Below are 21988 nucleotides of genomic sequence, written 5' to 3' on the forward strand. Positions count from 1 at the left end.
CCGTCTCATGTCTATGGTCGTAGGGGCTCTTCACTATGAGATAATCCAATTCCAAGTTATTTCCTCTCCTATGTTTACGCTGGTTAACGTTTATCCTTGGTTACAGAGGCACAACCCCTCTTTTTATTGGCTCTGTGCTGAGGTTCTCTCCTGGTCACAACAATGCTGTGAGACATGCTTCCAGAAGGTAGTCAATGTCCTGTGCACCTCTTCACTCTCCTCCCTGATGGAGGAGTACCAGAAATTTAGCGATGTCTTTGGCAAAGGTCAAGCCGGTAGTTTGCCTCCACACTGGCTGTATGATTGCACAATTAACCTTCAACCTGGTGCCATATCCCCTGGTGGCCAGGTTTACCCTTTGTCAGTCTTGGAGGATAAGGCCATGGAGGAGCATGTTGCAGATGCACTTCCTCATCTCCTGCTGGTGCTGTTTTTTTCTTTGTGAAAAAGAAGAGTGGTCAACTGAGACCTTGTATTGATTATAGGGGTCTCAATTGTTTCACGATTAAGAATGCCTATATGATTCTATTGATTAGGGAGTTATTTGACCGCCTCAAGGAAGCAAAGCTTAGTTTGAGAGGGGCATACAATCTTATGAGGATTAAGGAAGCTGACGAGTGGAAAACTGCGTTTAATATCAGAACAGGTCATTATGAGTACCTCGTAATGCCTTTTGACCTTTGTAACGCCCGGCAGTTTTCCAGGAATTTATTAATGATGTCCTCCGAGATTTGTTGCGGTTATGTGTGGTGGTTTATCTCAATGATATCCTCATATTTTCCAGGTCCCTGGAGAGCCACCACACAGTTGCATGCTTCAGAAACGAAGAGAGAACAATCTCTATTGTAAACTGGAGAAGTTCGAGTTCCATCGTGAACAGGTTAAATTGCTAGCTTATGTCATTTCCACTGCTGAATAAATGCAAAAAAATAAAAATAAATTATATATATATATAATACCATTTTCACTGCTGGTTTTTCAATGGACCTAGATAAACTTTCCGCAGTCCTACAGTGGCCCCGACCCATGGGCTTATGTCCTCTGCAGCTTTTCCTGGGCTTTGCCAACTGTTATCAGAAGTTTATTCATAACTTCTTGTCTCTGGTCAAGCCCCTGACTGATATGACCAGAAAGGACGGTAACCCACAGAGTTGGTCTCAGAAGACCATTAAAGCAGCTGAGATTCTCAAGGCTGCCTTTGTTTCTGCTGTGTTGGCAAATCCTGATCCTACATTACCTTTTATGCTTGAGGTTGATGCTTCCGAGACTGGTGTTGGCGCCCTTCTGTCTCAATGTCCTACCTCTGAGAGCGCTATACATCCTTGTGGCTACCTTTCCAAGAAATTGTCACCTGCCGAGTGCAATTATGAGATTGGTGCCAGAGAGCTGTTGGCGATCATTTTAGTCCTGAAAGAATGGAGACATCTCCTGGAAGGTACCTCTGGGCTGGTTCTTATTCTTACTGACCATAAGAATCTCACATTCTTGTCTCAGGCTTAACGCCTCTCTCCCAGAAGGGCGCGATGGGCTCTATTCTTGTCACGTTTCAATTAAATTGTCTCATTCTTACCCGGTACTAAGAATGTAAGGGCTGGCGCTTCGTCACGACAATTTTCCTCCACTCCCAAGATGGAGTTGGTTCCAGTGGCTTCCATTTTTGCTCGGGAGATCTTTCGCTTACATGGGCTACCCAAGGTGATTGTCTCGGACAGGGGTAGTCAGTTTGTGTCCCCGTTCTGGTGAGCCTTTGTGCACAGTTGGGAATTCAGCTTGCCTTTTCCTCTGCGTATCACCCGCGGTCTAATGGGGCCACAGAACAAGCCAATCAGTCCTTGGAGCAATTCCTATGTTGCTATATTTCTGACCATCATAACAACTGGTCTGACCTATTACCTTGGGCAGAGTTTGCTCACAACAGTGCCTTGAATTCTGCCTCTCGATTGTCTCCATTTATGGTGAATTATGGTTTCCAACCTTCCATGTCGCCTGACACGTTTGTTCCGCAGACCTTTCCTGCGTTAGAGGAGCATCTCCGTGGTCTTCGTTCCACTTCGGTACAAGTCCAGGAGGCTTTGCGTCATGCTAATGATAGGCACAGACTCCATGCTGACCGCAGACGCTTGCCTGCGCCTTCCTACCAGGTTGGGGACAGGGTCTGTCTGTCATCGAGCAACCTCCGACTTTGTGTCCCCTCACTGAAGTTCGCACCTTGGTTTATTGGGTCTTTCCGTATTCTTCACAGGATTAACCCTGTGGCTTACACATTAGACCTTCTGTCTACTTTGCGTATTTCATGTCACCTTATTAAAACCTTTGGTCTGCAACCGCTTTACCACCTCAGTGCTATGTCCTCACCCTGTACAGGTTGAGAACCATGAGGAGTATGAAGTACAGTCCATTGTTCACTCCCGTAGGTTCCATGGGCGCATACAGTACCTGGTGCATTGGAAGGGGTACGGTCTGGAGGAACGCTTTTGGGTCTCATCCTCAGACGTACATGGCCCCTGTCCTCCTCCGTGATTTCCATAGACGTTTTCCCCTCAAGCCTGGTGGTCCTCTGAGAGGGAGGGGTCGTTGAGGAGGGGGTACTGTCAGGGCTGGGCTCAGCCCTTCCTTCTCAAAGCTGGCCGCTCAGCTGTCGGCTAATTGCCAGCTCCTATCTCTCCACAGGTACTCAGCTGTTGATGATATCCTGCTCGTCATTCCTGCCTACTAAAGCTGTTCAGCCCAGTGGACCTCTGCTTTCGCCTTGGTCAACATCACAAAAACATGATCCTGTTCAAGACTTGCTTTACTGACATCCCTTCTGGCTCCAGATCCTGCTTGCTGTTCCATTACATTGATCCATGATTTCTGGCTTGGCCAACTATCCGCTCCGGTTACTGAATCACCCCAAAGGCTGTCTACAAGGTTTAGGAGTGTGTCTATGGGAATGCTTGACCATTCTTCCAGAAGCGCACTTGTGAGGTCCGGTACTGATGTTGGACAAGAAGGCCTGGCTCGCAGTCTCCGCTATAATTCACCCCAAAGGTGTTCTATCGGGTTGTGGCCAGGGCTCTGTGCAGGTCAGTCAAGTTCCTCCACCCCAAACTCACTCAGCTATGTCTTTATGGACCTTGCTTTGTGCACTGGTCCAAATCATTTGGTGGAGGGTCGATTATGGTGTGGGGGTTGTTTTTCAGGGGTTGGGATTGGCCCCTTAGTTCCAGTGTAAGGAAACTCTTAAGGCGTTGGCATGCCAAGACATTTTGGACAATTTCATGCTCCCAGCTTTGTGGGAAGAGTTTGGGGATGGTCCCATCCTGTTCCAACGTGACTGCGCACCAGTGCACAAAGCAAGGTCCATAAAGACATGGGTGAGAGAGTTTGGAGTGGAGGAACATGACTGACCTGCACAGAGTCCTGACTTCAACCCGATAGAACACCTTTGGGATGAATTAGAGCGGAGACTGCAAGCCAGGCCTTCTAGTCTAACATCAGTGCCTGACCTCACAAATGCGCTTCTGGAAGAATGGTCAAACATTCCCATAGACACATCTCCTAAACCTTGTGGACAGCCTTCCCAGAAGAGTTGAAGCTGTTGTAGCTTCAAAGAGGGTCGGCCAACCCACATCTGAATCCTACAAACTAAGACTGGGATGCCATTAAAGTTAATGAGCATTTAAAGGCAGGTGTCCCAATACTTTTGGTAATATACAGAGCCTTGCAAAAGTATTGACCCCCCCCCCCAGCTTCTTACCTATTTTGTTACATTACAGCCTTTAGTTCAATGTTTTTCTAACCACTTCAGCCCCGGAAGATTTGGCTGCTCAATGACCACGCCATTTTTTGTGCTACGGCACTGCGTCGCTTTAACTGACAAACGTTGCACCCAAACAAAATTGAAGTTCTATTTTCCCACAAATAGAGCTTTCTTTGGTGGTATTTGATCACCTCTGCGGTTTTTATTTTTTGAGCTATAAACAAAAAAAAAGCGTCAATTTTGGAAAAAACTCAATATTTTGTACTTCTTGCTATTAACCACTTGGGTACCGCGCTATTGCCGAATGACGGCATTAGCGCGGACCTAGATTTCCAGGACTACTTCTATTGACGTCGTCCTGGTTACGAGCGGCCTGCGCGCACCCTGAGGGGCGCGCGCGGCGCGCTCTGTGATCGGCGAGTCCGTGAGACTCGCCTGATCACCGATCCGTGTAAGGGGTCGATCCCGACCCCCTTATCACGTGATCAGCTGTCAGCCAATGACAGCTGATCATGTGATAGAACGGAGCCGGTAATCGGCTATTATTCCTCCTCGCGCTGACAGCGCGAGGAGAAAAAAAAAAAGCCGATCACCGGCGGCCGTGATCGGGACATCAGTCCCGATCACGGCCAGCAATGAAAGGCACCACATGCCACCTACCAGTGCCCACCTGCCTCCCGCAGTGCCATCCTGAAATATAACAAAGTAAAAGTAAGTGCCCCCCGTCTGTGCCCATAATGCCCACAGTGCCACCCCACAGTGCCACCCACAGTGCCACCCACAGTGCCACCCACAGTGCCACCCAATCTGCCTCAAAGGTGCTGCACCCCAGTGCCGCCCATCAGTGCCCAGCAGTGCCGCCCATCAGTGCCCAGCAGTGCCGCCCATCAGTGCCCAGCAGTGCCACCTATCAGAGCCCATCAGTCCCATCTATCTGTGGTACCTATCAGTGCCCATCCGTGCCACCCATCCGTGCCACTTATCCGTGCCACCCATCCGTGCCATCTTATCTGTGCCCATCTTTGCCCATCAGTGCCGCCTTATCTGTGCCCATCGGTGCCGCCTTATCTGTGCCTATTAGTGCCGCCTTAACTATGCCTATCAGTGCCCACAAGTGCAGCCTATCAGTGCCCACCAATGCAGCCTATCAGTGCCCACCAATGCAGCCCATCAGTGCCCACCAATGCAGCCTATCAGTGCCGCCTTATCAGCGCACTTCAATGAAGGAGAAAAATGACCCGTTTGCAAAATTTTATAACAAACTATTAAAACAGGATTTTTTTTTTTTTTTTTTTTTGCATCTTTTTTTGTTTGTTTAGCAAAAAATAAAACTCCGAGCTGTAACTAAATACCACCAAAAGAAAGCTCTATTTGTGGGAAAAAAATGATAGAAATTTCATTTGGGTACAGTGTTGTATGCCCACGCAATTGTCATTCAAAGCTGAAAATTGGTCTGGGACTGAGGGGGGTTTAAGTGCCCAGTAAGCAAGTGGTTAATAAATATCCCAATTTTTTTTTTTTTTTAAAAAGCTATTTTTTTTTCTCAGTTTAGGCTGATATGTATTCTTATACATATTTTTGGTAATAAAAATTGCAATAAGCGTATACTAATTGGTTTGCGCAAAAGTTATAGCCTCTACAAAATAGGGGATAGATTTATGGCATTTTTATTATTATTATTATTTTTTTTACTAGCAATGGCAGCGATCTGCGATTTTTATTGTGACTGCGACATTATGGTGGACACATTAAACACATTCTTGGGACGATTGACAATTATACAGCGATCAGTGCTATAAAAATGCACTGATTACTGTATAAATGTCACTGGCAGGGAAGGGGTTAACACTAGGGGGCAATCAAGGGGTTAACTGTGTTCCCTGACTGTGTGTTCTAACTGTAGGGGGAGGGAGTCCATCAAGTACAACCCATGTGTATGTTATATGTCAGTATTACATTGTATATCCCTGTATGTTGTGGTCGTTCAGGTGCTTATCTAATAGTTTCTTGAAACTATCAATGCCCCCCGCTGAGACCACCACCTGTGGAAGGGAATTCCACATCCTTGCCGCTCTTACAGTAAAGAACCCTCTACGTAGTTTAAGGTAAAACCTCTTTTCCTCTAATTTTAATGAGTGGCCACGTGTCTTGTTAAACTCCCTTCTGCAAAAAAGTTTTCTCCCTATTATGGGGTCACCAGTCCGGTATTTATAAATTGAAATCATATCCCCTCTGAAGCGTCTCTTCTCCAGAGAGAATAAGTTCAGAGCTCACAACCTTTCCTCATAACTAATATCCTCCAGACCCTTTATTAGCTTTGTTGCCCTTCTTTGTAGTTGCTCCATTTCCAGTACATCCTTCCTGAGGACTGGTGCCCAGAACTGGACAGTATACTCCAGGTGCGGCCGGACCAGAGTCTTGTAGAGTGGGAGAATTATTGTTTTATCTCTGGAGTTGATCCCCTTTTTAATGCCAATATTCTGTTTGCCTTTTTAGCAGCAGCTTGGCATTGCATGTCATTGCTGAGCCTATCATCTACTAGGACCCCCAGATCCTTCTCCATCCTAGATTCCCCCAGAGGTTCTCCCCCCAGTCTATAGATTGCATTCATATTTTTGCCACCCAAATGCATTATTTTACATTTTTCTACATTGAACCTCATTTGCCATGTAGTTGCCCACCCCATTAATTTGTTCAGATCTTCTTGCAAGGTTTCCACATCCCGCGGAGAAGTTATTGCCCTGCTTAGCTTAGTATCGTCCGCAAATACAGAGATTGGACTCTTTCTCCTATCCCCATCCTCCAGGTCATTTACGAACAAATTAAATAGGATTGGTCCCAGCACAGAACCCTGGGGGACCCCACTACCCACCCCGACCATTCCGAGTACTCCCCATTTATCACCACCCTCTGAACTCACCCTTGTAGCCAGTTTTCAATCCATGTACTCACCCCTATGGTCCATGCCAACGGACCTTATTTTGTACAGTAAACGTTTATAGGGAACTGTGTCAAATGCTTTTGTAAAATCCAGATACACCACGTCTACGGGCCTTCCTTTATCTAGATACACCACGTCTACGGGCCTTCCTTTATCTAGATACACCACGTCTACGGGCCTTCCTTTATCCAGATACACCACGTCTACGGGCCTTCCTTTATCTAGATACACCACGTCTACGGGCCTTCCTTTATCTAGATACACCACGTCTACGGGCCTTCCTTTATCCAGATACACCACGTCTACGGGCCTTCCTTTATCCAGATACACCACGTCTACGGGCCTTCCTTTATCTAGATACACCACGTCTACGGGCCTTCCTTTATCTAGATACACCACGTCTACGGGCCTTCCTTTATCTAGATACACCACGTCTACGGGCCTTCCTTTATCTAGATGGCAACTCACCTCCTCATAGAAGGATAATAGATTGGTTTGGCAAGAACGATTCTTCATGAATCCATGCTGATTACTGCTAATGATACCATTCTTATTACTAAAATCTTGTATATAGTCCCTTATCATCCCCTCCAAGAGTTTACATACTATTGATGTTAGGCTAACTGGTCTGTAATTCCCAGGGATGTATTTTGGGCCCTTTTTAAATATTGGTGCTACATTGGCTTTTCTCCAATCCGCTGGTACCATTCCAGTCAGTAGACTGTCAGTAAAAATTAGGAACAATGGTCTGGCAATTACTTGACTGAGTTCCCCAAGTACCCTCGGGTTCAAGCCACCTGGTCCCGGTGATTTATTAATGTTAAGTTTCCCAAGTCTAATTTTAATTCTGTCCTCTGTTAACCACGGAGGTGCTTCCTGTGATGTGTCATGAGGATAAACACTGCAGTTTTGGTTACTGAAGCCCCCGATTCCCTTGTGAAGACTGAGGAGACAAATACATTCAATACCTTCCCCATCTCCCCATCCTTTGTAACCAGATGTCCTTCTTCATTCTTTATGGGGCCAATATGGTCTGTCCTCCCTTTTTTACTGTTTACATACTTAAAGAATTTCTTGGGATTTTTTTTTGCTTTCCTCCGCTGTGTCTTTCATGTTCTATATTAACCATCCTTATTGCACCCTTACATTTCTTGTTGTATTCTTTATAATGTCTGAATGCTGATTATGATCCCTCAACCTTGTATTTTTTGAAGGCCTTCTCCTTTGCTTTTATATGCATTTTTACATTGGAGTTAAAGAGGAAGTAAACCCTGATGGGTTTACTTCCTCTTTCATTCCCTGTAAAGGCAAAGCATAATGGACTACTATGCATCGCATCGCATAGTAGTTCATTATGTGTCACTTACCTGACACAGGAGCCAGCGAAGTCACCGCTGTCCCCTGTAGTCCGACGCATCCATCATCTTGGTGGGTCTCGCTGCTCCGCCCCTGTAATTTGACGAAGCCGCGATGACGTCACTCCTGCGCATGCGCACGGGAGCCGCCACTCGCGGCATATCGCCGTTGACCGCCAGTTGACCGTCAGTGCGCCTGCGCGCCGCTGTCTACGGTGCCTGTCTTTCGGCAAATATCTCCTAAACCGTGTTGGTTTAGGAGATATTTCTTGGACCTACAGGTAAGCCTTAATCTAGGCTTACCTGTAGGTCAAAGTTGGTTGTAAGGGTTTGGTTGTAAGCCATTTTGTTCGCTCTTTTTAATTTATTACACACTGGGATACACTGGCTAATGCCCTTATTTAATATGCTCTTAAAGCAAACCCATCTCTCCTCCGTGTTCTTTGTTCCTAAGATTTTATCCCAATTTATGCCTTCTAGCAAGGATTGTAGTTTAGGGAAGTTGGCTCTATTGAAAATTCAGTGCCTTTGTATTCCCCTTATGTTACCTATTTGTGTGGATTTATACTGAAGCCAATTGACCTGTGATAGCCGTTACCTAAATTGCCCCGCGGTTCCTAGCTATAGACAATTGAATTATTGAACTCACAATCTGCATCACCTCTGAGAACAGAACAGGGATTTTGTGTGTTTACACACATTGTTCCTGTTCTTCCTCTCGTGCCCGCGATCGCTCGTGGCCGGCGGTCATCGCGACTGCCTCATGGGACGTGTAGTTCCACAACAGCTGGAGGGCCGTAGTTTGGAGATTCCAGGTCTAGGAGACCGGAAGTGAGGAGCATGTTCTCCCTTCCAGTTAGGGAAAGTGTAAACAGAGCCTTTTTTTTGGGGGGGGGGGGGGGGGGGGGTTCGGACGGACATGAAATCAAATTTTTTTCATTTTTTGATCTGATGTTTTCAAGAGTAGAGGAGAAATCCAGGTGACTCCATAGTCATGCATTGTTGCTATCGCAGGGGATGTCTACATTACTTGTGATAGCAATAAAATATAAATAAAAAATAAAGAGACAGTGTAAAAATAAAATGTAATAAAATAATGAAAACATTTTTTTAAAGCACCCCCTGTGCGCAGAGGCGAGTGCATACCTAGGTCGCACACACATATGTAAACAGTGCTTGCACCACACGTGTGAGGTATCGCCGCAAGCATTATAACGAGAGCAACAATTCTAGCTCTAGACCTCCTATGTATGTAACCTGTTAAAGTGTGTAACCACTTCAATTCCAGAATGTTTACCCCGCCCTAATCCCCCCCCAGCTTCATGACCAGGCCATTTTTTTTACTTTAACTGACAATTGCGCGGTTGTGCGACACTGCACCCAAATAAAATCGATGTCCTTTTTTTTCCCCCCACAAATAGAGCTTTCTTTTAGTGATATTGCGTTGTTTTTTTTTTTTTTTTTTTTTGGGCTATAAACAAAAAAAGACCGATAATTAATAAACCAATATTTTTTACTTTCTGCTATAAAATGTATCCAATACATTTTTTTTTTTAAATATACATTTTTTCATCACTTTAGGCCAACATGTATTCTGCTACATATTTTTGGAAAAAAAAAAATCCCAATAAGAGTATATTGATTGGTTTGCAGAAACGTTATAGCGTCTACAAATGACGGGATATTGGGACTTTAAATTGTAGGTTCAAATTCTAAATGTATTGTACATATGACATATAGATTTTATATATATATATATATATATATAATCATTATAAAATAAAATAAAAATACAGAAAAACTAAATATATTATCTTGCAGTATGTTGTATGATACATATATATATATATAGTAGGTATCACTCTATTGTCCACTAGTACTTTCCAGTGACCAACATCTGGGATAAGGCCTAGCAGAGGGGGCAACTGTGCCCAGTGGGAGTCAACAATGCCCAGTCTTTGGTATTAGTGGGGAGAAATAATTGTTGTCAGTGGGAAGAATAGTGCCCCATTTTTTGCTGTCAGTGGGAGGAATTATGCCCCATCGCTGTGGTCAGTGGTAGAAATAGAGCTTCATCATTGGTATCAGTGGAAGGAATAATGTCACATAATTGGTGTCATTGGAAGGAATAGTGCCCCATCATTGGTGTCAGTGGGAGAAATAGTGCCCCATCATTGGAGTCAGTGGGGGGGGAGGTAATAGTGCCCCATTACTGGTGTCAGTGGGAGGAATAGTTCCCCATTATTGATATCAGTGGAAGGAATAGTGCCCCATCATTGGTGTAAGTGGGGGAAATAGTGTCCTAGAATTGGTGTCAGTGGGAGGAATAGTGCCCCATCATTGGTGTCAGTGGGAGGAATAGTTCCCCATTATTGATATCAGTGGGAGGAATAGTGCCCCATCATTGGTGTCAGTGGGAGGAATAGTGCCCCATCATTGGAGTCAGTGGGGGGGAGGGAATAGTGCCCCATTATTGGTGTCAGTGGGAGGAATAGTTCCCCATCATTGGTGTCAGTGGAAGGAATAGTGCCCCATCATTGGAGTCAGTGGGGGGAATAGTGCCCCATTATTGGTGTCAGTGGGAGGAATAGTTCCCCATTATTGATATCAGTGGAAGGAATAGTGCCCCATCATTGGTGTAAGTGGGGGAAATAGTGTCCTAGAATTGGTGTCAGTGGGAGGAATAGTGCCCCATCATTGGTGTCAGTGGGAGGAATAGTGCCCCATCATTGGAGTCAGTGGGGGGAATAGTGTCCCATCATTGGTGTCAGTGGGAGGAATAGTGCCCCATCATTGGAGTCAGTGGGGGGAATAGTGCCCCATCATTGGTGTCAGTGGAAGGAATAGTGCCCCAGCATTGGTGTCATTGGAAGGAATAGTGCCCCATCATTGGTGTTAGTGGGAGGAATAGTGCCCCATCATTGGTGTCAGTGGAAGGAATAGTGCCCCATCATTAGTATCAGAGGAAGGAATAGTGCCCCATCATTGGTGTCAGTGGGAGGAATAGTGTCCCATCATTGGTGTCAGTGGGAGGAATAGTGCCCCATCATTGGAGTCAGTGGGGGGAATAGTGCCCCATCATTGGTGTCAGTGGAAGGAATAGTGCCCCAGCATTGGTGTCATTGGAAGGAATAGTGCCCCATCATTGGTGTTAGTGGGAGGAATAGTGCCCCATCATTGGTGTCAGTGGAAGGAATAGTGCCCCATCATTGGTGTCAGTGGAAGGAATAGTGCCCCATCATTAGTATCAGAGGAAGGAATAGTGCCCCATCATTGGTGTCAGTGAAAGGGATAGTGCCCCAGCATTGGTGTCATTGGAAGGAATAGTGTCCCATCATTAGTATCAGTGGGAGGAATAGTGCCCCAGCATTGATGTCAGTGGGAGGAATAGTGCCCCATCATTGGTGTCAGTGGGAGGAATAGTGCCCCATCATTGGTGTCAGTGGAAGGAATAGTGCCCCATCATTGGTATCAGTGAAAGGAATAGTGCCCCATCATTGGTGTCAGTGAAAGGAATAGTGCCCCATCATTGGTGTCAGTGGGAGGAATAGTGTCCCATCATTGGTGTCAGTGGGAGGAATAGTGCCCCATCATTAGTATCAGTGGGAGGAATAGTGCCCCATCATTGGTGTCAGTGGAGGAATAGTGCCCCATTATTGGTGTCGGTGGAAGGAATAGTGCCTCAAGGGCCAGATAAAAGCAAGAAAAAGGGCCACACCCGGCCCTAGGGCTGCAGTTTGGAGACCTTTGCTGTAGGGTCTCTGCTAAAACAATATATAATGTTTGGGGGTTCATTTTATAGCAAAAAAAAAAAATACCAATTGTAACTTGTAAGCAACATATGTCAGTAATAGGCGGTCAGTCAGTAATAGGCGGTCAGTCAGTAATAGGCGGTCAGTCAGTAATAGGCCTGGATAAATGACATATTCTCCTAAACTTTCTGGCATTGTTATGGAATGACAACATTACGGAGAGCACACCAGTTAATAAAATAATAAACTTGTTTATTAATAAATAATTTGAAGCCGAATCCTAAACCCACCGGACAGCACACGACTTCGGCTCGATCGCCCTTTGCAGCCGCTGTAGCAATTGTTCTGGAGGCGGATCGAACGTCTCCGCGTCCAGCTTTTGAAAATCGACGTCGTCAATCAGCGCCGACAACACATCCGCGACCTTCTCCAGGTCAAACAGCGCATGGCGCGGCCCCGGGGCCATCCGGCCCTCGGCGGGGAGATCCGCGCCGTTTGTTTCCAGGACTTCCAACCTGCGCCGTGCGATCGTCTTCAGGAAGGTGTAGAATTCTGTATAGTCGATCCCTGTGCAAGATTTCATGATGACCTGGGGAAGGAATGCAAATAAAAAAAATCAGTGCTATAGAAAAGAATCATAAATATTGCAATTTATCATTTCTTTATATCAGTTTAATCGTTTATATACTTTCATTTATAATAATAATTATTTCTTCATGCGTTTACGATCCCTTCCCCAATAGCTCAGCTGAACTCCATTAAAATGCACACGATCACGCCGGCTCTCTAGGCAGTAAGTTATAGATGGCGCCCGTCTTTTGCAAGTTTGCCGTTTTTGGCAAAAGCTTCAACTGGCGAACTTCATTCATCCGCCCCCCCCCTCCCCCCCCCCACCCACCAGATGCCTTTAGACGACGTCTCACTCCATTTCCAGCTCTTATGCCAAGGGCAATCTCAGTTACGCCACGTGGTGTGTCTGACCGATCGATTGCTGGTGTGTCCCCACCACCGTCCTCATATATTTTCAAGTGAGAACGGGACTTGGGAGCAGGGCCAGGACAAGGGGTGGGCAGGAGAGGCAGCTGCACTGGGCACTGTGGTGTCATGTGAGGTGGGGGGGACAACCACAAGCAGATGAATGGAGGGGATTTGTGTAGAGGGGGGGAGCAGTAGGATGTAAAAATTGTTCTAGCAGAGTGCAATTTGGGGAGGTGTGCTAGAAGTGGTGATGGGGGGGGGGGGGGTTGTGTTGGGAGGAGGGATGGGGAAGAGGATTTGTGCTAGGAGGGTGATTTGGGGGAGGGGGGTAGCAGGGTGTATAAATTGTTCTAGGCGAAGTGTTGTTTTGGGGGGGGGGGGGAGATTTGTGCTGGAAAATGTGATATGCTGGAGGGGGAGAGGATTTGTGCTAGGAAAGAGACATTTTTTTTTTTGGTGGGAGATTTGTGCTAGTAGGGATAATTGGGGATATTTGTGCTAGGAGGGAAAATTTGAGGGGGGGTATTTGTGCTGGAAAGTGGGGGTTGGAGTTGTGGGTGATGATTTGTGCTTAAAGGGGAAATTTCAGGGGCAAAGGATTTTCACTATAAGGGGAGGAATTTTTTTTAGGGGGGGAGGGGGTTTGCTGGCAGTATACTGGGAGAGAGAGGATGTGAGCTGGGGGGATATTTTTGTTAAAAAAAAAAAAATCGCAATAAGAGATTATTTATTAAATATCCCCCAAAAATATATAAGAAAACATTTTTTTTTCCTCAGTTTAGGCCGATACGTATTCTTCTACATATTTTTGGTAAAAAAAAAAAACGAAATAAGTGTATCTTGATTGGTTTGCGCAAAAATTATAGCGTCTACAAAATAGGGGATAGTTTTTATGGTGTTTTTATTAATCTTTTTTTTTTTTAACTAGTAATGGTGGCGATCTGTGATTTTAATTGAGGCCGCGACATTATGGGGGACACATCGGACAATTTTGACACATTTACGGGACCACTGGCATTAATACAGCGATCAGTGCGATTAAAAATGCATTGATTACTGTAAAAATGTCACTGGCAGTGAAGGGGTTAAAACTAGGGGGCAGTGAAGGGGTTAATGTGTGTCCTAGTGTGTGTTCTAACTGAAGGGGGGGGGGGGGATGGGAACTGTGCTACTCTGTATGAACAAACGATCTGTCACTTCTCCCTTTACACACACAGTTCCTGGGTTCTCCGGCCTGCCCCGAGCGATCGCGGGAGCCTGGCGGTGATCGAGACCGCCGGGCACTCGCATCGGCTCGGGGAGCCAGTGGAAGGAGGAGGGGGGGGCGTCTATGTTACCGACGTAACATAACGGCGATCCTGCGCAGCCGAGCCATGTTGCCGCAACTGCGGCGGCTGGTCGGCAAACGGTTAAAAAGGATAAAAAAAAAAAAAACGATGTGATAATAAATGGCGTCATGTGATCACTATCCTTAAATAAAAGACAGTTGTTTTTTTTTTTGGCATGGTCATATTTTCAATATTGATGCCAAAGTTTCACAATTTCTGCCGGGGTATGCAAACTTTTGAGCACAACTGTATGTTACTTTTTTTTTTTTACTTTTGCGACATTGATTTACCATTACATTTTTTCGATATGTTCAAGGTTTCAAAACGTTGGCAATTTTAAATACTTTTCATAACTCCCACAGCACACTAGTGTGCCACGGCACAGAATCGCTGCTTTAGTGCCTGGGTACTGCGGCTGCCTTTTTTGGACTTAGGCCCGGGTATGATATGTTATCTGTTGCTTCCCGCCGCCCGGGTCTTTTGGAAATAAAAATGGTGTACATACCGCGTTTTCCTTGAAATAAGACCTACCCTGAAAATAAGACCTGCCCCGAAAATAAGACCTGCCCCGAAAATAAGACCTGCCCCGAAAATAAGACCTATCCCGAAAATAAGACCTATCCAAGACCAGCCCCGAAAATAAGACCAGCCCCGAAAATAAGACCAGCCCGGAAAATACCCCGAAAATAAGACCTGCCCCGAAAATAAGACCTGCCCCGAAAATAATAACTACCCCAAAAATAAGACCTGCCCCGAAAATAAGAACTACCCCGAAAATAAGACCTACTATCAGGGCTGGGCTCAGCCCTTCCTTTTCAGAGCTGGTCGCTCAGCTGTCGGCTAATTGCCAGCTCCCATCTCTCTCTTCATAGTTACTCAGCTGTTGATGATATCCTGCTCATCAGTCCTGCCTACTTAAAGTGGTTGTAAATCCTTACAAACCACTTTGACCTACAGGTAAGTCTAGATTAAGGCTTACCTGTAGGTCCAAGAAATATCTCCTAAACCTACATGGTTTAGGAGATATTTACTAAAAGACAGGCGCACGCAGGCGCACTATCACTGTTAGCAGCATGCTGCTGCTAACAGCGATATGCCGTTAGTGGCGGCTCCTGTGCGCATGCGCGGGAGTGACGTCATCGATGCTCCGGCGCTGTGAGTGGCTGTAGCAGCGATACCTGGAAGAAGATGGATGCTCCGGACTACAGGAGACAGAGGTGACATCGCTGGCTCCTGTGTCAGGTAAGTGACACATAATGGGTTACTATGCGATACTTTACCTTTGCAGGGAGACAAAGAGGAAGTAAACCCATTAGGGTTTACTTCCTCTTTAAGCCGTTCAGCCTAGAGGATCTCCTTGGTCAACATCACAGAGACTATCTCCTGCGATCCTGTTCAAGACTGGCTTTGCTGACATCCCTTCTGGCTCCAGATCCTGCTTGCTGTTCCACTATATTGATCCCTGACTTCTGGCTTGGCTGACTATCCGTTCCGGGTTCCTGAACTCTGGCTACGTTTGTTCTTTTTACTTTTATTATTAAACAAGTGTGATTTAACTGTACTTCTGCCTCAGCCTGATTTCATGGATTCTGACACCTCCCCCCGAAAATAAGACCCATCTCGATTTTCTAGGATGGCTGCAATATAAGCTCTACCCCGAAAATAAGCCCTGGTTAAAGTCCTTGTAAAATGATGTAATCTACACTGTAAAAGGATGATATAATTGTCCAGTGTGTGTCTTTATGTAACATTATTACCCCACTTCAATTCTGCCGCCCTGTGGGCTACCGATACCTGACAGTGCTGATCCCAGCCGTCCATGGCGTCCTTCCACTCCGCGATCTCCCGCTGCACCGCTGTCAACTCTTTCTGTAGAAAGCGCCACATAACCGCCACATTGCAGCCATTTACCCAGTTGTGGTTGATTGAAATGGTGTCTATCTGGAACAAAGAAAATGCACATTCTGTACAAAGAATACAAGTGCTTTTAACCACTTGCCCACCCCGGCACTTATACCCCCTTCCTGCCCAGGCCAGTTTTCAGCGCTGTCACACTTTGAATGGCACAACAGTAATAAGTCTGGTGCCAGGGGACTGGGGCGTGGATTTCACTTGGAACAGTGTGTGTGGTATCCTACGGGAGGCCGAAGAGCAGCTGTATGGATGATCACCATACTTTGGATGACAATTGCGCGGTTTATTTTATTATTATTTTTCACACAAATAGAGCCTTCTTTTGTTGGTATTTAATCACCCCTGGGGGTTTTTATTTTTTGCTACACACATTTTTTTTAAAAGAAAATAAGGAAATTTTGAAAAAAACTGTTTTTATAGTTTGTTATACAATTTTGCAAACAGGTAATTTTTCTCCTTCACTGATATGCGCTGAAGAGACTGCACTGATGGGAACTGATAGGCTGCACTGATGGGCACAGATAGGCGGCACTGATGGGCACAGATAGGCGGCACTGATGGGCACAGATACACGGCACTGATGAGCACAGATAGGTGGCACTGGTAGGTAACGCCGATGATGAGGCACCAATAAGCACTAATTGGCAGCACTGGTGGGAACTGATAGGCGACACAGTGTACACCGATAGGTGGCACTGATGGGCACGGATAGGTGGCACTGGTAGGTGATACCGATGATGAGGCACTGATAAGCACTAATTGGCAGCACTGGTGGGAACTGATAGGCAGCACTGTTGGGAACTGATGGGCGGCACGGCGTACACCGATAGGTGGCACGGATAGGTGGCACTGATGGGCACGGATAGGTGGCACTGATGGGCACAAATAGGTGGCACTGATGGGCACAAATAGGTGGCACTGATGGGCACAGATAGGAGGCACTGATGGGCACAGATAGGAGGCACTGATGGGCACGGATAGGTGGCACTGATGGGCACAAATAGGTGGCACTGATGGGCACAGATAGGAGGCACTGATGGGCACAGATAGGAGGCACTGATGGGCACAGATAGGAGGCAATGATAGGCACAGATAGGTAACGCCGATGATGAGGCACCAATAAGCACTAATTGGCAGCACTGGTGCGAACAGATAGGCGAAACAGTGTACACTGATAGGTGGCACTGATGGGCACGGATAGGTGGCACTGGTAGGTGATGCCGATGATAAGGCACTGATAAGCACTAATTGGCAGCACTGATGGGAACTGATGGATGGCACGGTGTACACCGATAGGTGGCACTGATGGGCACGGATAGGTGGCACTGATGGGCACGGATAGGTGGCGCTGGTAGGTGACGCTGATGATGAGACACTGATAGGCACTAACTGGCAGCACTGATGGGAACTGATAGGGGGCACTGGTGGGCACTGATGAGGAAGCAGTGGCTCTCTGTGTGCGGGACCGATGTCCTGTTTACACAAGTCGGTAATCACCTTCTTTTTTTCTCCCCTCGCAATGTCAGCAATTACCGATCTTCTGTTTACATCACACAATCAGCTGTCATTGGCTGACGACTGATCGGATGGTGAGGGGGTTGGGACCGGCCCCTGACTTTGATCCGTGATCAGCGGAGTCTCATTGACCCTCTGATCACAGAGCGTGCCGCACAGAAACGCCCATGCCCTCCCGGCAATTTAGGCCCGCGCTGTGGCTGTCTTTCGGCTATATCGCAGGCACGAAGAGATTAAAGCGGCCCTGTTGCTATCTTAAAAGTAGTCAGTGGCAGCCATCCTGTAAAAGAAAAGGCTGAATACTTACCCGCTGGGCACTGTAGTTCCCCCTGTGGTTCCCTATGTCAATACAGAACACAGTAGTGACACCGGGGGTTGGGAGAAAGAAACTAGTGGGGTGGATTTACGTCCATATTTTGCTACCACTCGTTACTGACCATTGGCTTGTTCCTCGACTGCCCTTCTGTTTGATCCTTACCTGCTACTGGACCCTGACTTGCTCACCTCCTTGTAGGGTAATCCCGAGGACCGCAACCTGGTACTAACAGGCTGCAAAATAAATCTCCACCATCAGGAGCTCTGGTGAACACCGGTTAGTACTTAGACTCCGCACCTCAGGTGAGCCCACATCATCCATTAGGGCGACTGGTCCAAACCATTTGGTGGAGGGGGGGTTATGGTGTGGGGGTTGTTTTTCAGGAGTTGGGCTCAGCCCCTTAGTAGTTCCAGTGAAGGGAACTCTTAAGGCGTCAGCATACCAAGACATTTTGGACAATTTCACGCTCCCAACACTTCTGGTAATATAGTGCATGTCATGCATATGCACAGTGGGGTCTGTGATCTCTATATGATCCTCCGTCTCTCCGAGTTCCACAACGAAAAAACAAAAAACACAGAGTGATGGTCAACAGCACACATGCCCCCTTGCCTTACCACATTGTACACCTGATGATGCCACCCGCTGGGCACAAAGATGATTTCTCCGGCTTCCTGTGTGACCTCTATCGGCGGGCAGCACTTCTGATAATTCGGGTACAGTTTAGGGTCCTGAAGGGTAGGAGACGTCACATCGTACGGGAGATTTCCATGGCAATCCCTGAGATTTCCCTCTGATCCCGGGGGAAAGAGCAACCACTTCTTCCGCCCACAGATGTTTGCTGACCAGCTGTATGAACGGAAGACGTCGGCGTGGAACGGGGTCCTGCAATCAAAGAGGAGGACATTGTAGCCAACTATATTGTTTTCTATCAGTCAGGTCTGAGGGGCAGACAGCAAGGGCCCCATTTACACCAGCAGGGGTGCTGTAAGATGTGCATAGATTGTAAGCTCTAAGGAGCAAGTCCCTCTGATCCCTCCTTGTAACTGTACTGCCTGCCCTCATGTTGTAAAGTGCTGCGCAAACTGTTGGCGCCATATAAATCCTGTATTATAATAATAATAATATAATAATGTGTGGCTGCTGCTGGTGTGTGTTGTGCATGTGTGCTGCACTCTACACATCACAGAGTTTACTTTTTTTATAGTAATTTAAAAGTATCAATAGTATTATAATTAATAATAATATTATTAGTATTATAATATTAATAACAATTTTTTTTTATAGTAATATAAAACTATTAAATAGGATTAGAATTTTTATTTTTTTAAGGTTTTTATTTGCCAAAACTACATACAGGTCAAGACCAAAACATAACACTTGGAATGCAATATAATCCCCGGATTGCAACCAGGTTAATAGGATTATAATTAATATTATTATTAGAATTATAATATTAATTCTTTTTTTATAGTAATATAAAAGTATTATTAGTATTATACTTAATAATAATATTATTAGTATTATAATATTAATAATTTTTTATAGCAATATAAAAGTATTAATAGTATAATTAATAATAATATTATTAGTATTATATTATTAATAATTCATTTTTTATAGTAATACAAAAGTATTAATAGTATTATAATTAATAATAATAGTATTATAATATTAATATTTTTATAGTAATATAAAAGTATTAATATGATAATTAATAATAATAGTATTATAATATTTTTTTTATAGTAATATAAAAGTATTATTAGGATTATAATAATAATATTATTAGTATTATAATATTATTTTTTTATAGTAATATAAAAGTATTAATAGTATTATAATTAATAATATTATTATTCGTATTATTTTTTATAGTAATATAAAAGTACTATAATAATATTATTAGTATAATAGTAGTAATTCATTTTTATAGTAATATAAAAGTATTAATAGAATTATAATTAATAATAACATTAGTAGTATTATAATATTAATATTAATGAATTCCATTTTTTATTTTTATTTTTTGCTCGACACATTGAGTACAGTAAAATTTCCCAGTAAACTATTAACCACTTGAATTCCGGCTATAGAATATAATCTGAGTGGCTCTTTATTGTCCTGCACCTCATCCCATTTAGCGAAATTATAAATGTAGAGGAGTGGGGATTATAGCGGTGCTGCCAACAATTAGTTCATAAAAAAATTAGATAAAAAAATAATAATTTCTTTATTAAATACAAAAATAAACGGGGGATGTAGAAATTATTAAAATGATAGAGCATATACAGAGTGTGTAAATATATATATATATATATATATATATATATATATATATATATATATATATATATATATAGTTGCTGGTGACCCACAGGGAAAAAAGGAAAGGATGGTCACAAGTGGATGTAGAATCCCAACATGTTTCGCCAGTGATGGCTTCCTCAGGGGATAGTATTGGACCACCACAATAATCGAGCTCTAGCATAAAAGGCAAAAATAATATATATAAGTAATAATGCATGATAACACAGAAATAGACACCTCTGCCAGTCCGAAACCAGGAGATGGAAAGGTTTGTTGATGGGTTGCCTCCCCAGGAACAAGGGAGACAAAAAGGTAGATGTCAATAAATAAGCCCCAGCCTAGGAATGATACAGAAGAGACCATGCACGGCCGCAGGGGATAGATAAAAACCTAGCTGAACTTCAGCTGGGTCTTTATCTATCATTTTGTATTTAATAAAGATATTTTATTATCTAATTTGTTATGAACTAATTGTTGGCAGCACCGCTATAATCCCCACTCCTCTACATTTATCATTTTAATACTGGAGTTTTCAACTCTGTACCCATATGAACTTTTTATCATTTTTTTTTCACAGAATTAGATCTTTCTTTTAGCGGTATTTAATCATCACTGGGTTTTTTTATTTTTTGGTAAATAAACGATAAAAAATTAAAAATAAAAAAGACTGAAAACGTTGAAAAAAAATAATGCATTTTTCTTTGTTTCCATTATTACATTTTGTAATCAAATAATTGTTCTTCATAAATTTAGGGCATTTCTTTCATAAAAAATAAACCCAAATCAGTGTATATTATTTAGTCTGTAGGAAAGTTATAGAGTCCACAATCTACGGGATATATATATATATATATATATATATATATATATATATATATATATATATACACACACAGTATATATATATATATATATATATATATATATATATATCAGAAAATTGATCAATCCTGATGTGCCGACGGACGATCTCATTTTTAATTTTTTTTTTAAGGCCCAAAAATGGCAGGACGAGTACAAATACCCCCCAAATGACCCCTTTTTGGAAAGTAGACAGTCCAAGGTATATAGTAAGAGGCATGGCAAGTTTTTGGAAGTTGTAACTTTTTGTCATAATTCTTTGGAAAATAAAGAAATTAAAAAAAATAATAGTTTTTTTCCTATATTTTATTTTTTACATATTGTCACCAGTGCAGTACAGCATTATCATATAACTGGATTGCAGTGATCAGGGACGCTGACTGAAAAATAAATAAAAAAATAATATTTTGAATTAAGCCCCATACACACTATCAGATTTTCTGCTTAATTTTTTTCCTTCAGATTTACCAAAACCATATAATAGAAGGGCCTGCCTGCTTGCATACAAATTGAAACTCCTAAGGTTTGACCTCATATTATATGGTTTTTGGTAAATCTGAAGGAAAAGAAAAAAAAAATTAGCAGAAAATCTGATAGTGTGTACAGGGCATTACAGTTTTTTCAAATATTTTTTTTCTTTTTTATAAAAAAAATTTCCGATTTAATTTACATACTGTGACCAGAGCAATACACTGTTACCATAGTAACACTCTACTACTCTGGGGAGTTGATCAGGATATTTTATTTTTTTTACATATTATGATTGCTTATAACAATGAATATCAAGACAACCTTTTTTTTTCTGAATGAAATCCATTCATTCATTATGTATTATTGTGATTAACTTTGTGATTGGCCACAGCTTATCACATGGTAGAGATGGACTGCGATTGGTTCTGTGTGTACCATGTGATCACTGTGATCAATCACAGACAGAGATTATCACAATAGTACACAATGCATGGCTTTTTGCGAT

General features: G+C 43.7%; 1 protein-coding gene across 1 annotated transcript in view; it reads right to left on the bottom strand.

The window, feature by feature from the left end:
- Positions 1-12025: 12025 nt before the first annotated feature.
- Positions 12026-21988, bottom strand: part of JMJD4 (jumonji domain containing 4) — a 35361-nt gene continuing 25398 nt past the window's right edge. Inside the window, exons 5-7 of the mRNA XM_077490547.1 lie at positions 18459-18726; positions 15891-16037; positions 12026-12379 (exon numbers count right to left, since the gene is read on the bottom strand). Of these exons, the coding sequence (XP_077346673.1) occupies positions 12071-12379; positions 15891-16037; positions 18459-18726 (724 nt within the window). The 3' untranslated portion in view covers positions 12026-12070. The remainder of the gene's footprint in view (positions 12380-15890; positions 16038-18458; positions 18727-21988) is intronic.

Source organism: Lithobates pipiens, unplaced genomic scaffold (genome assembly GCF_037356315.1).
Source record: "Lithobates pipiens isolate NorthernLeopardFrog02 unplaced genomic scaffold, aLitPip1_a1.2 Scaffold_19, whole genome shotgun sequence".
NCBI classification, from domain to species: domain Eukaryota; kingdom Metazoa; phylum Chordata; class Amphibia; order Anura; family Ranidae; genus Lithobates; species Lithobates pipiens.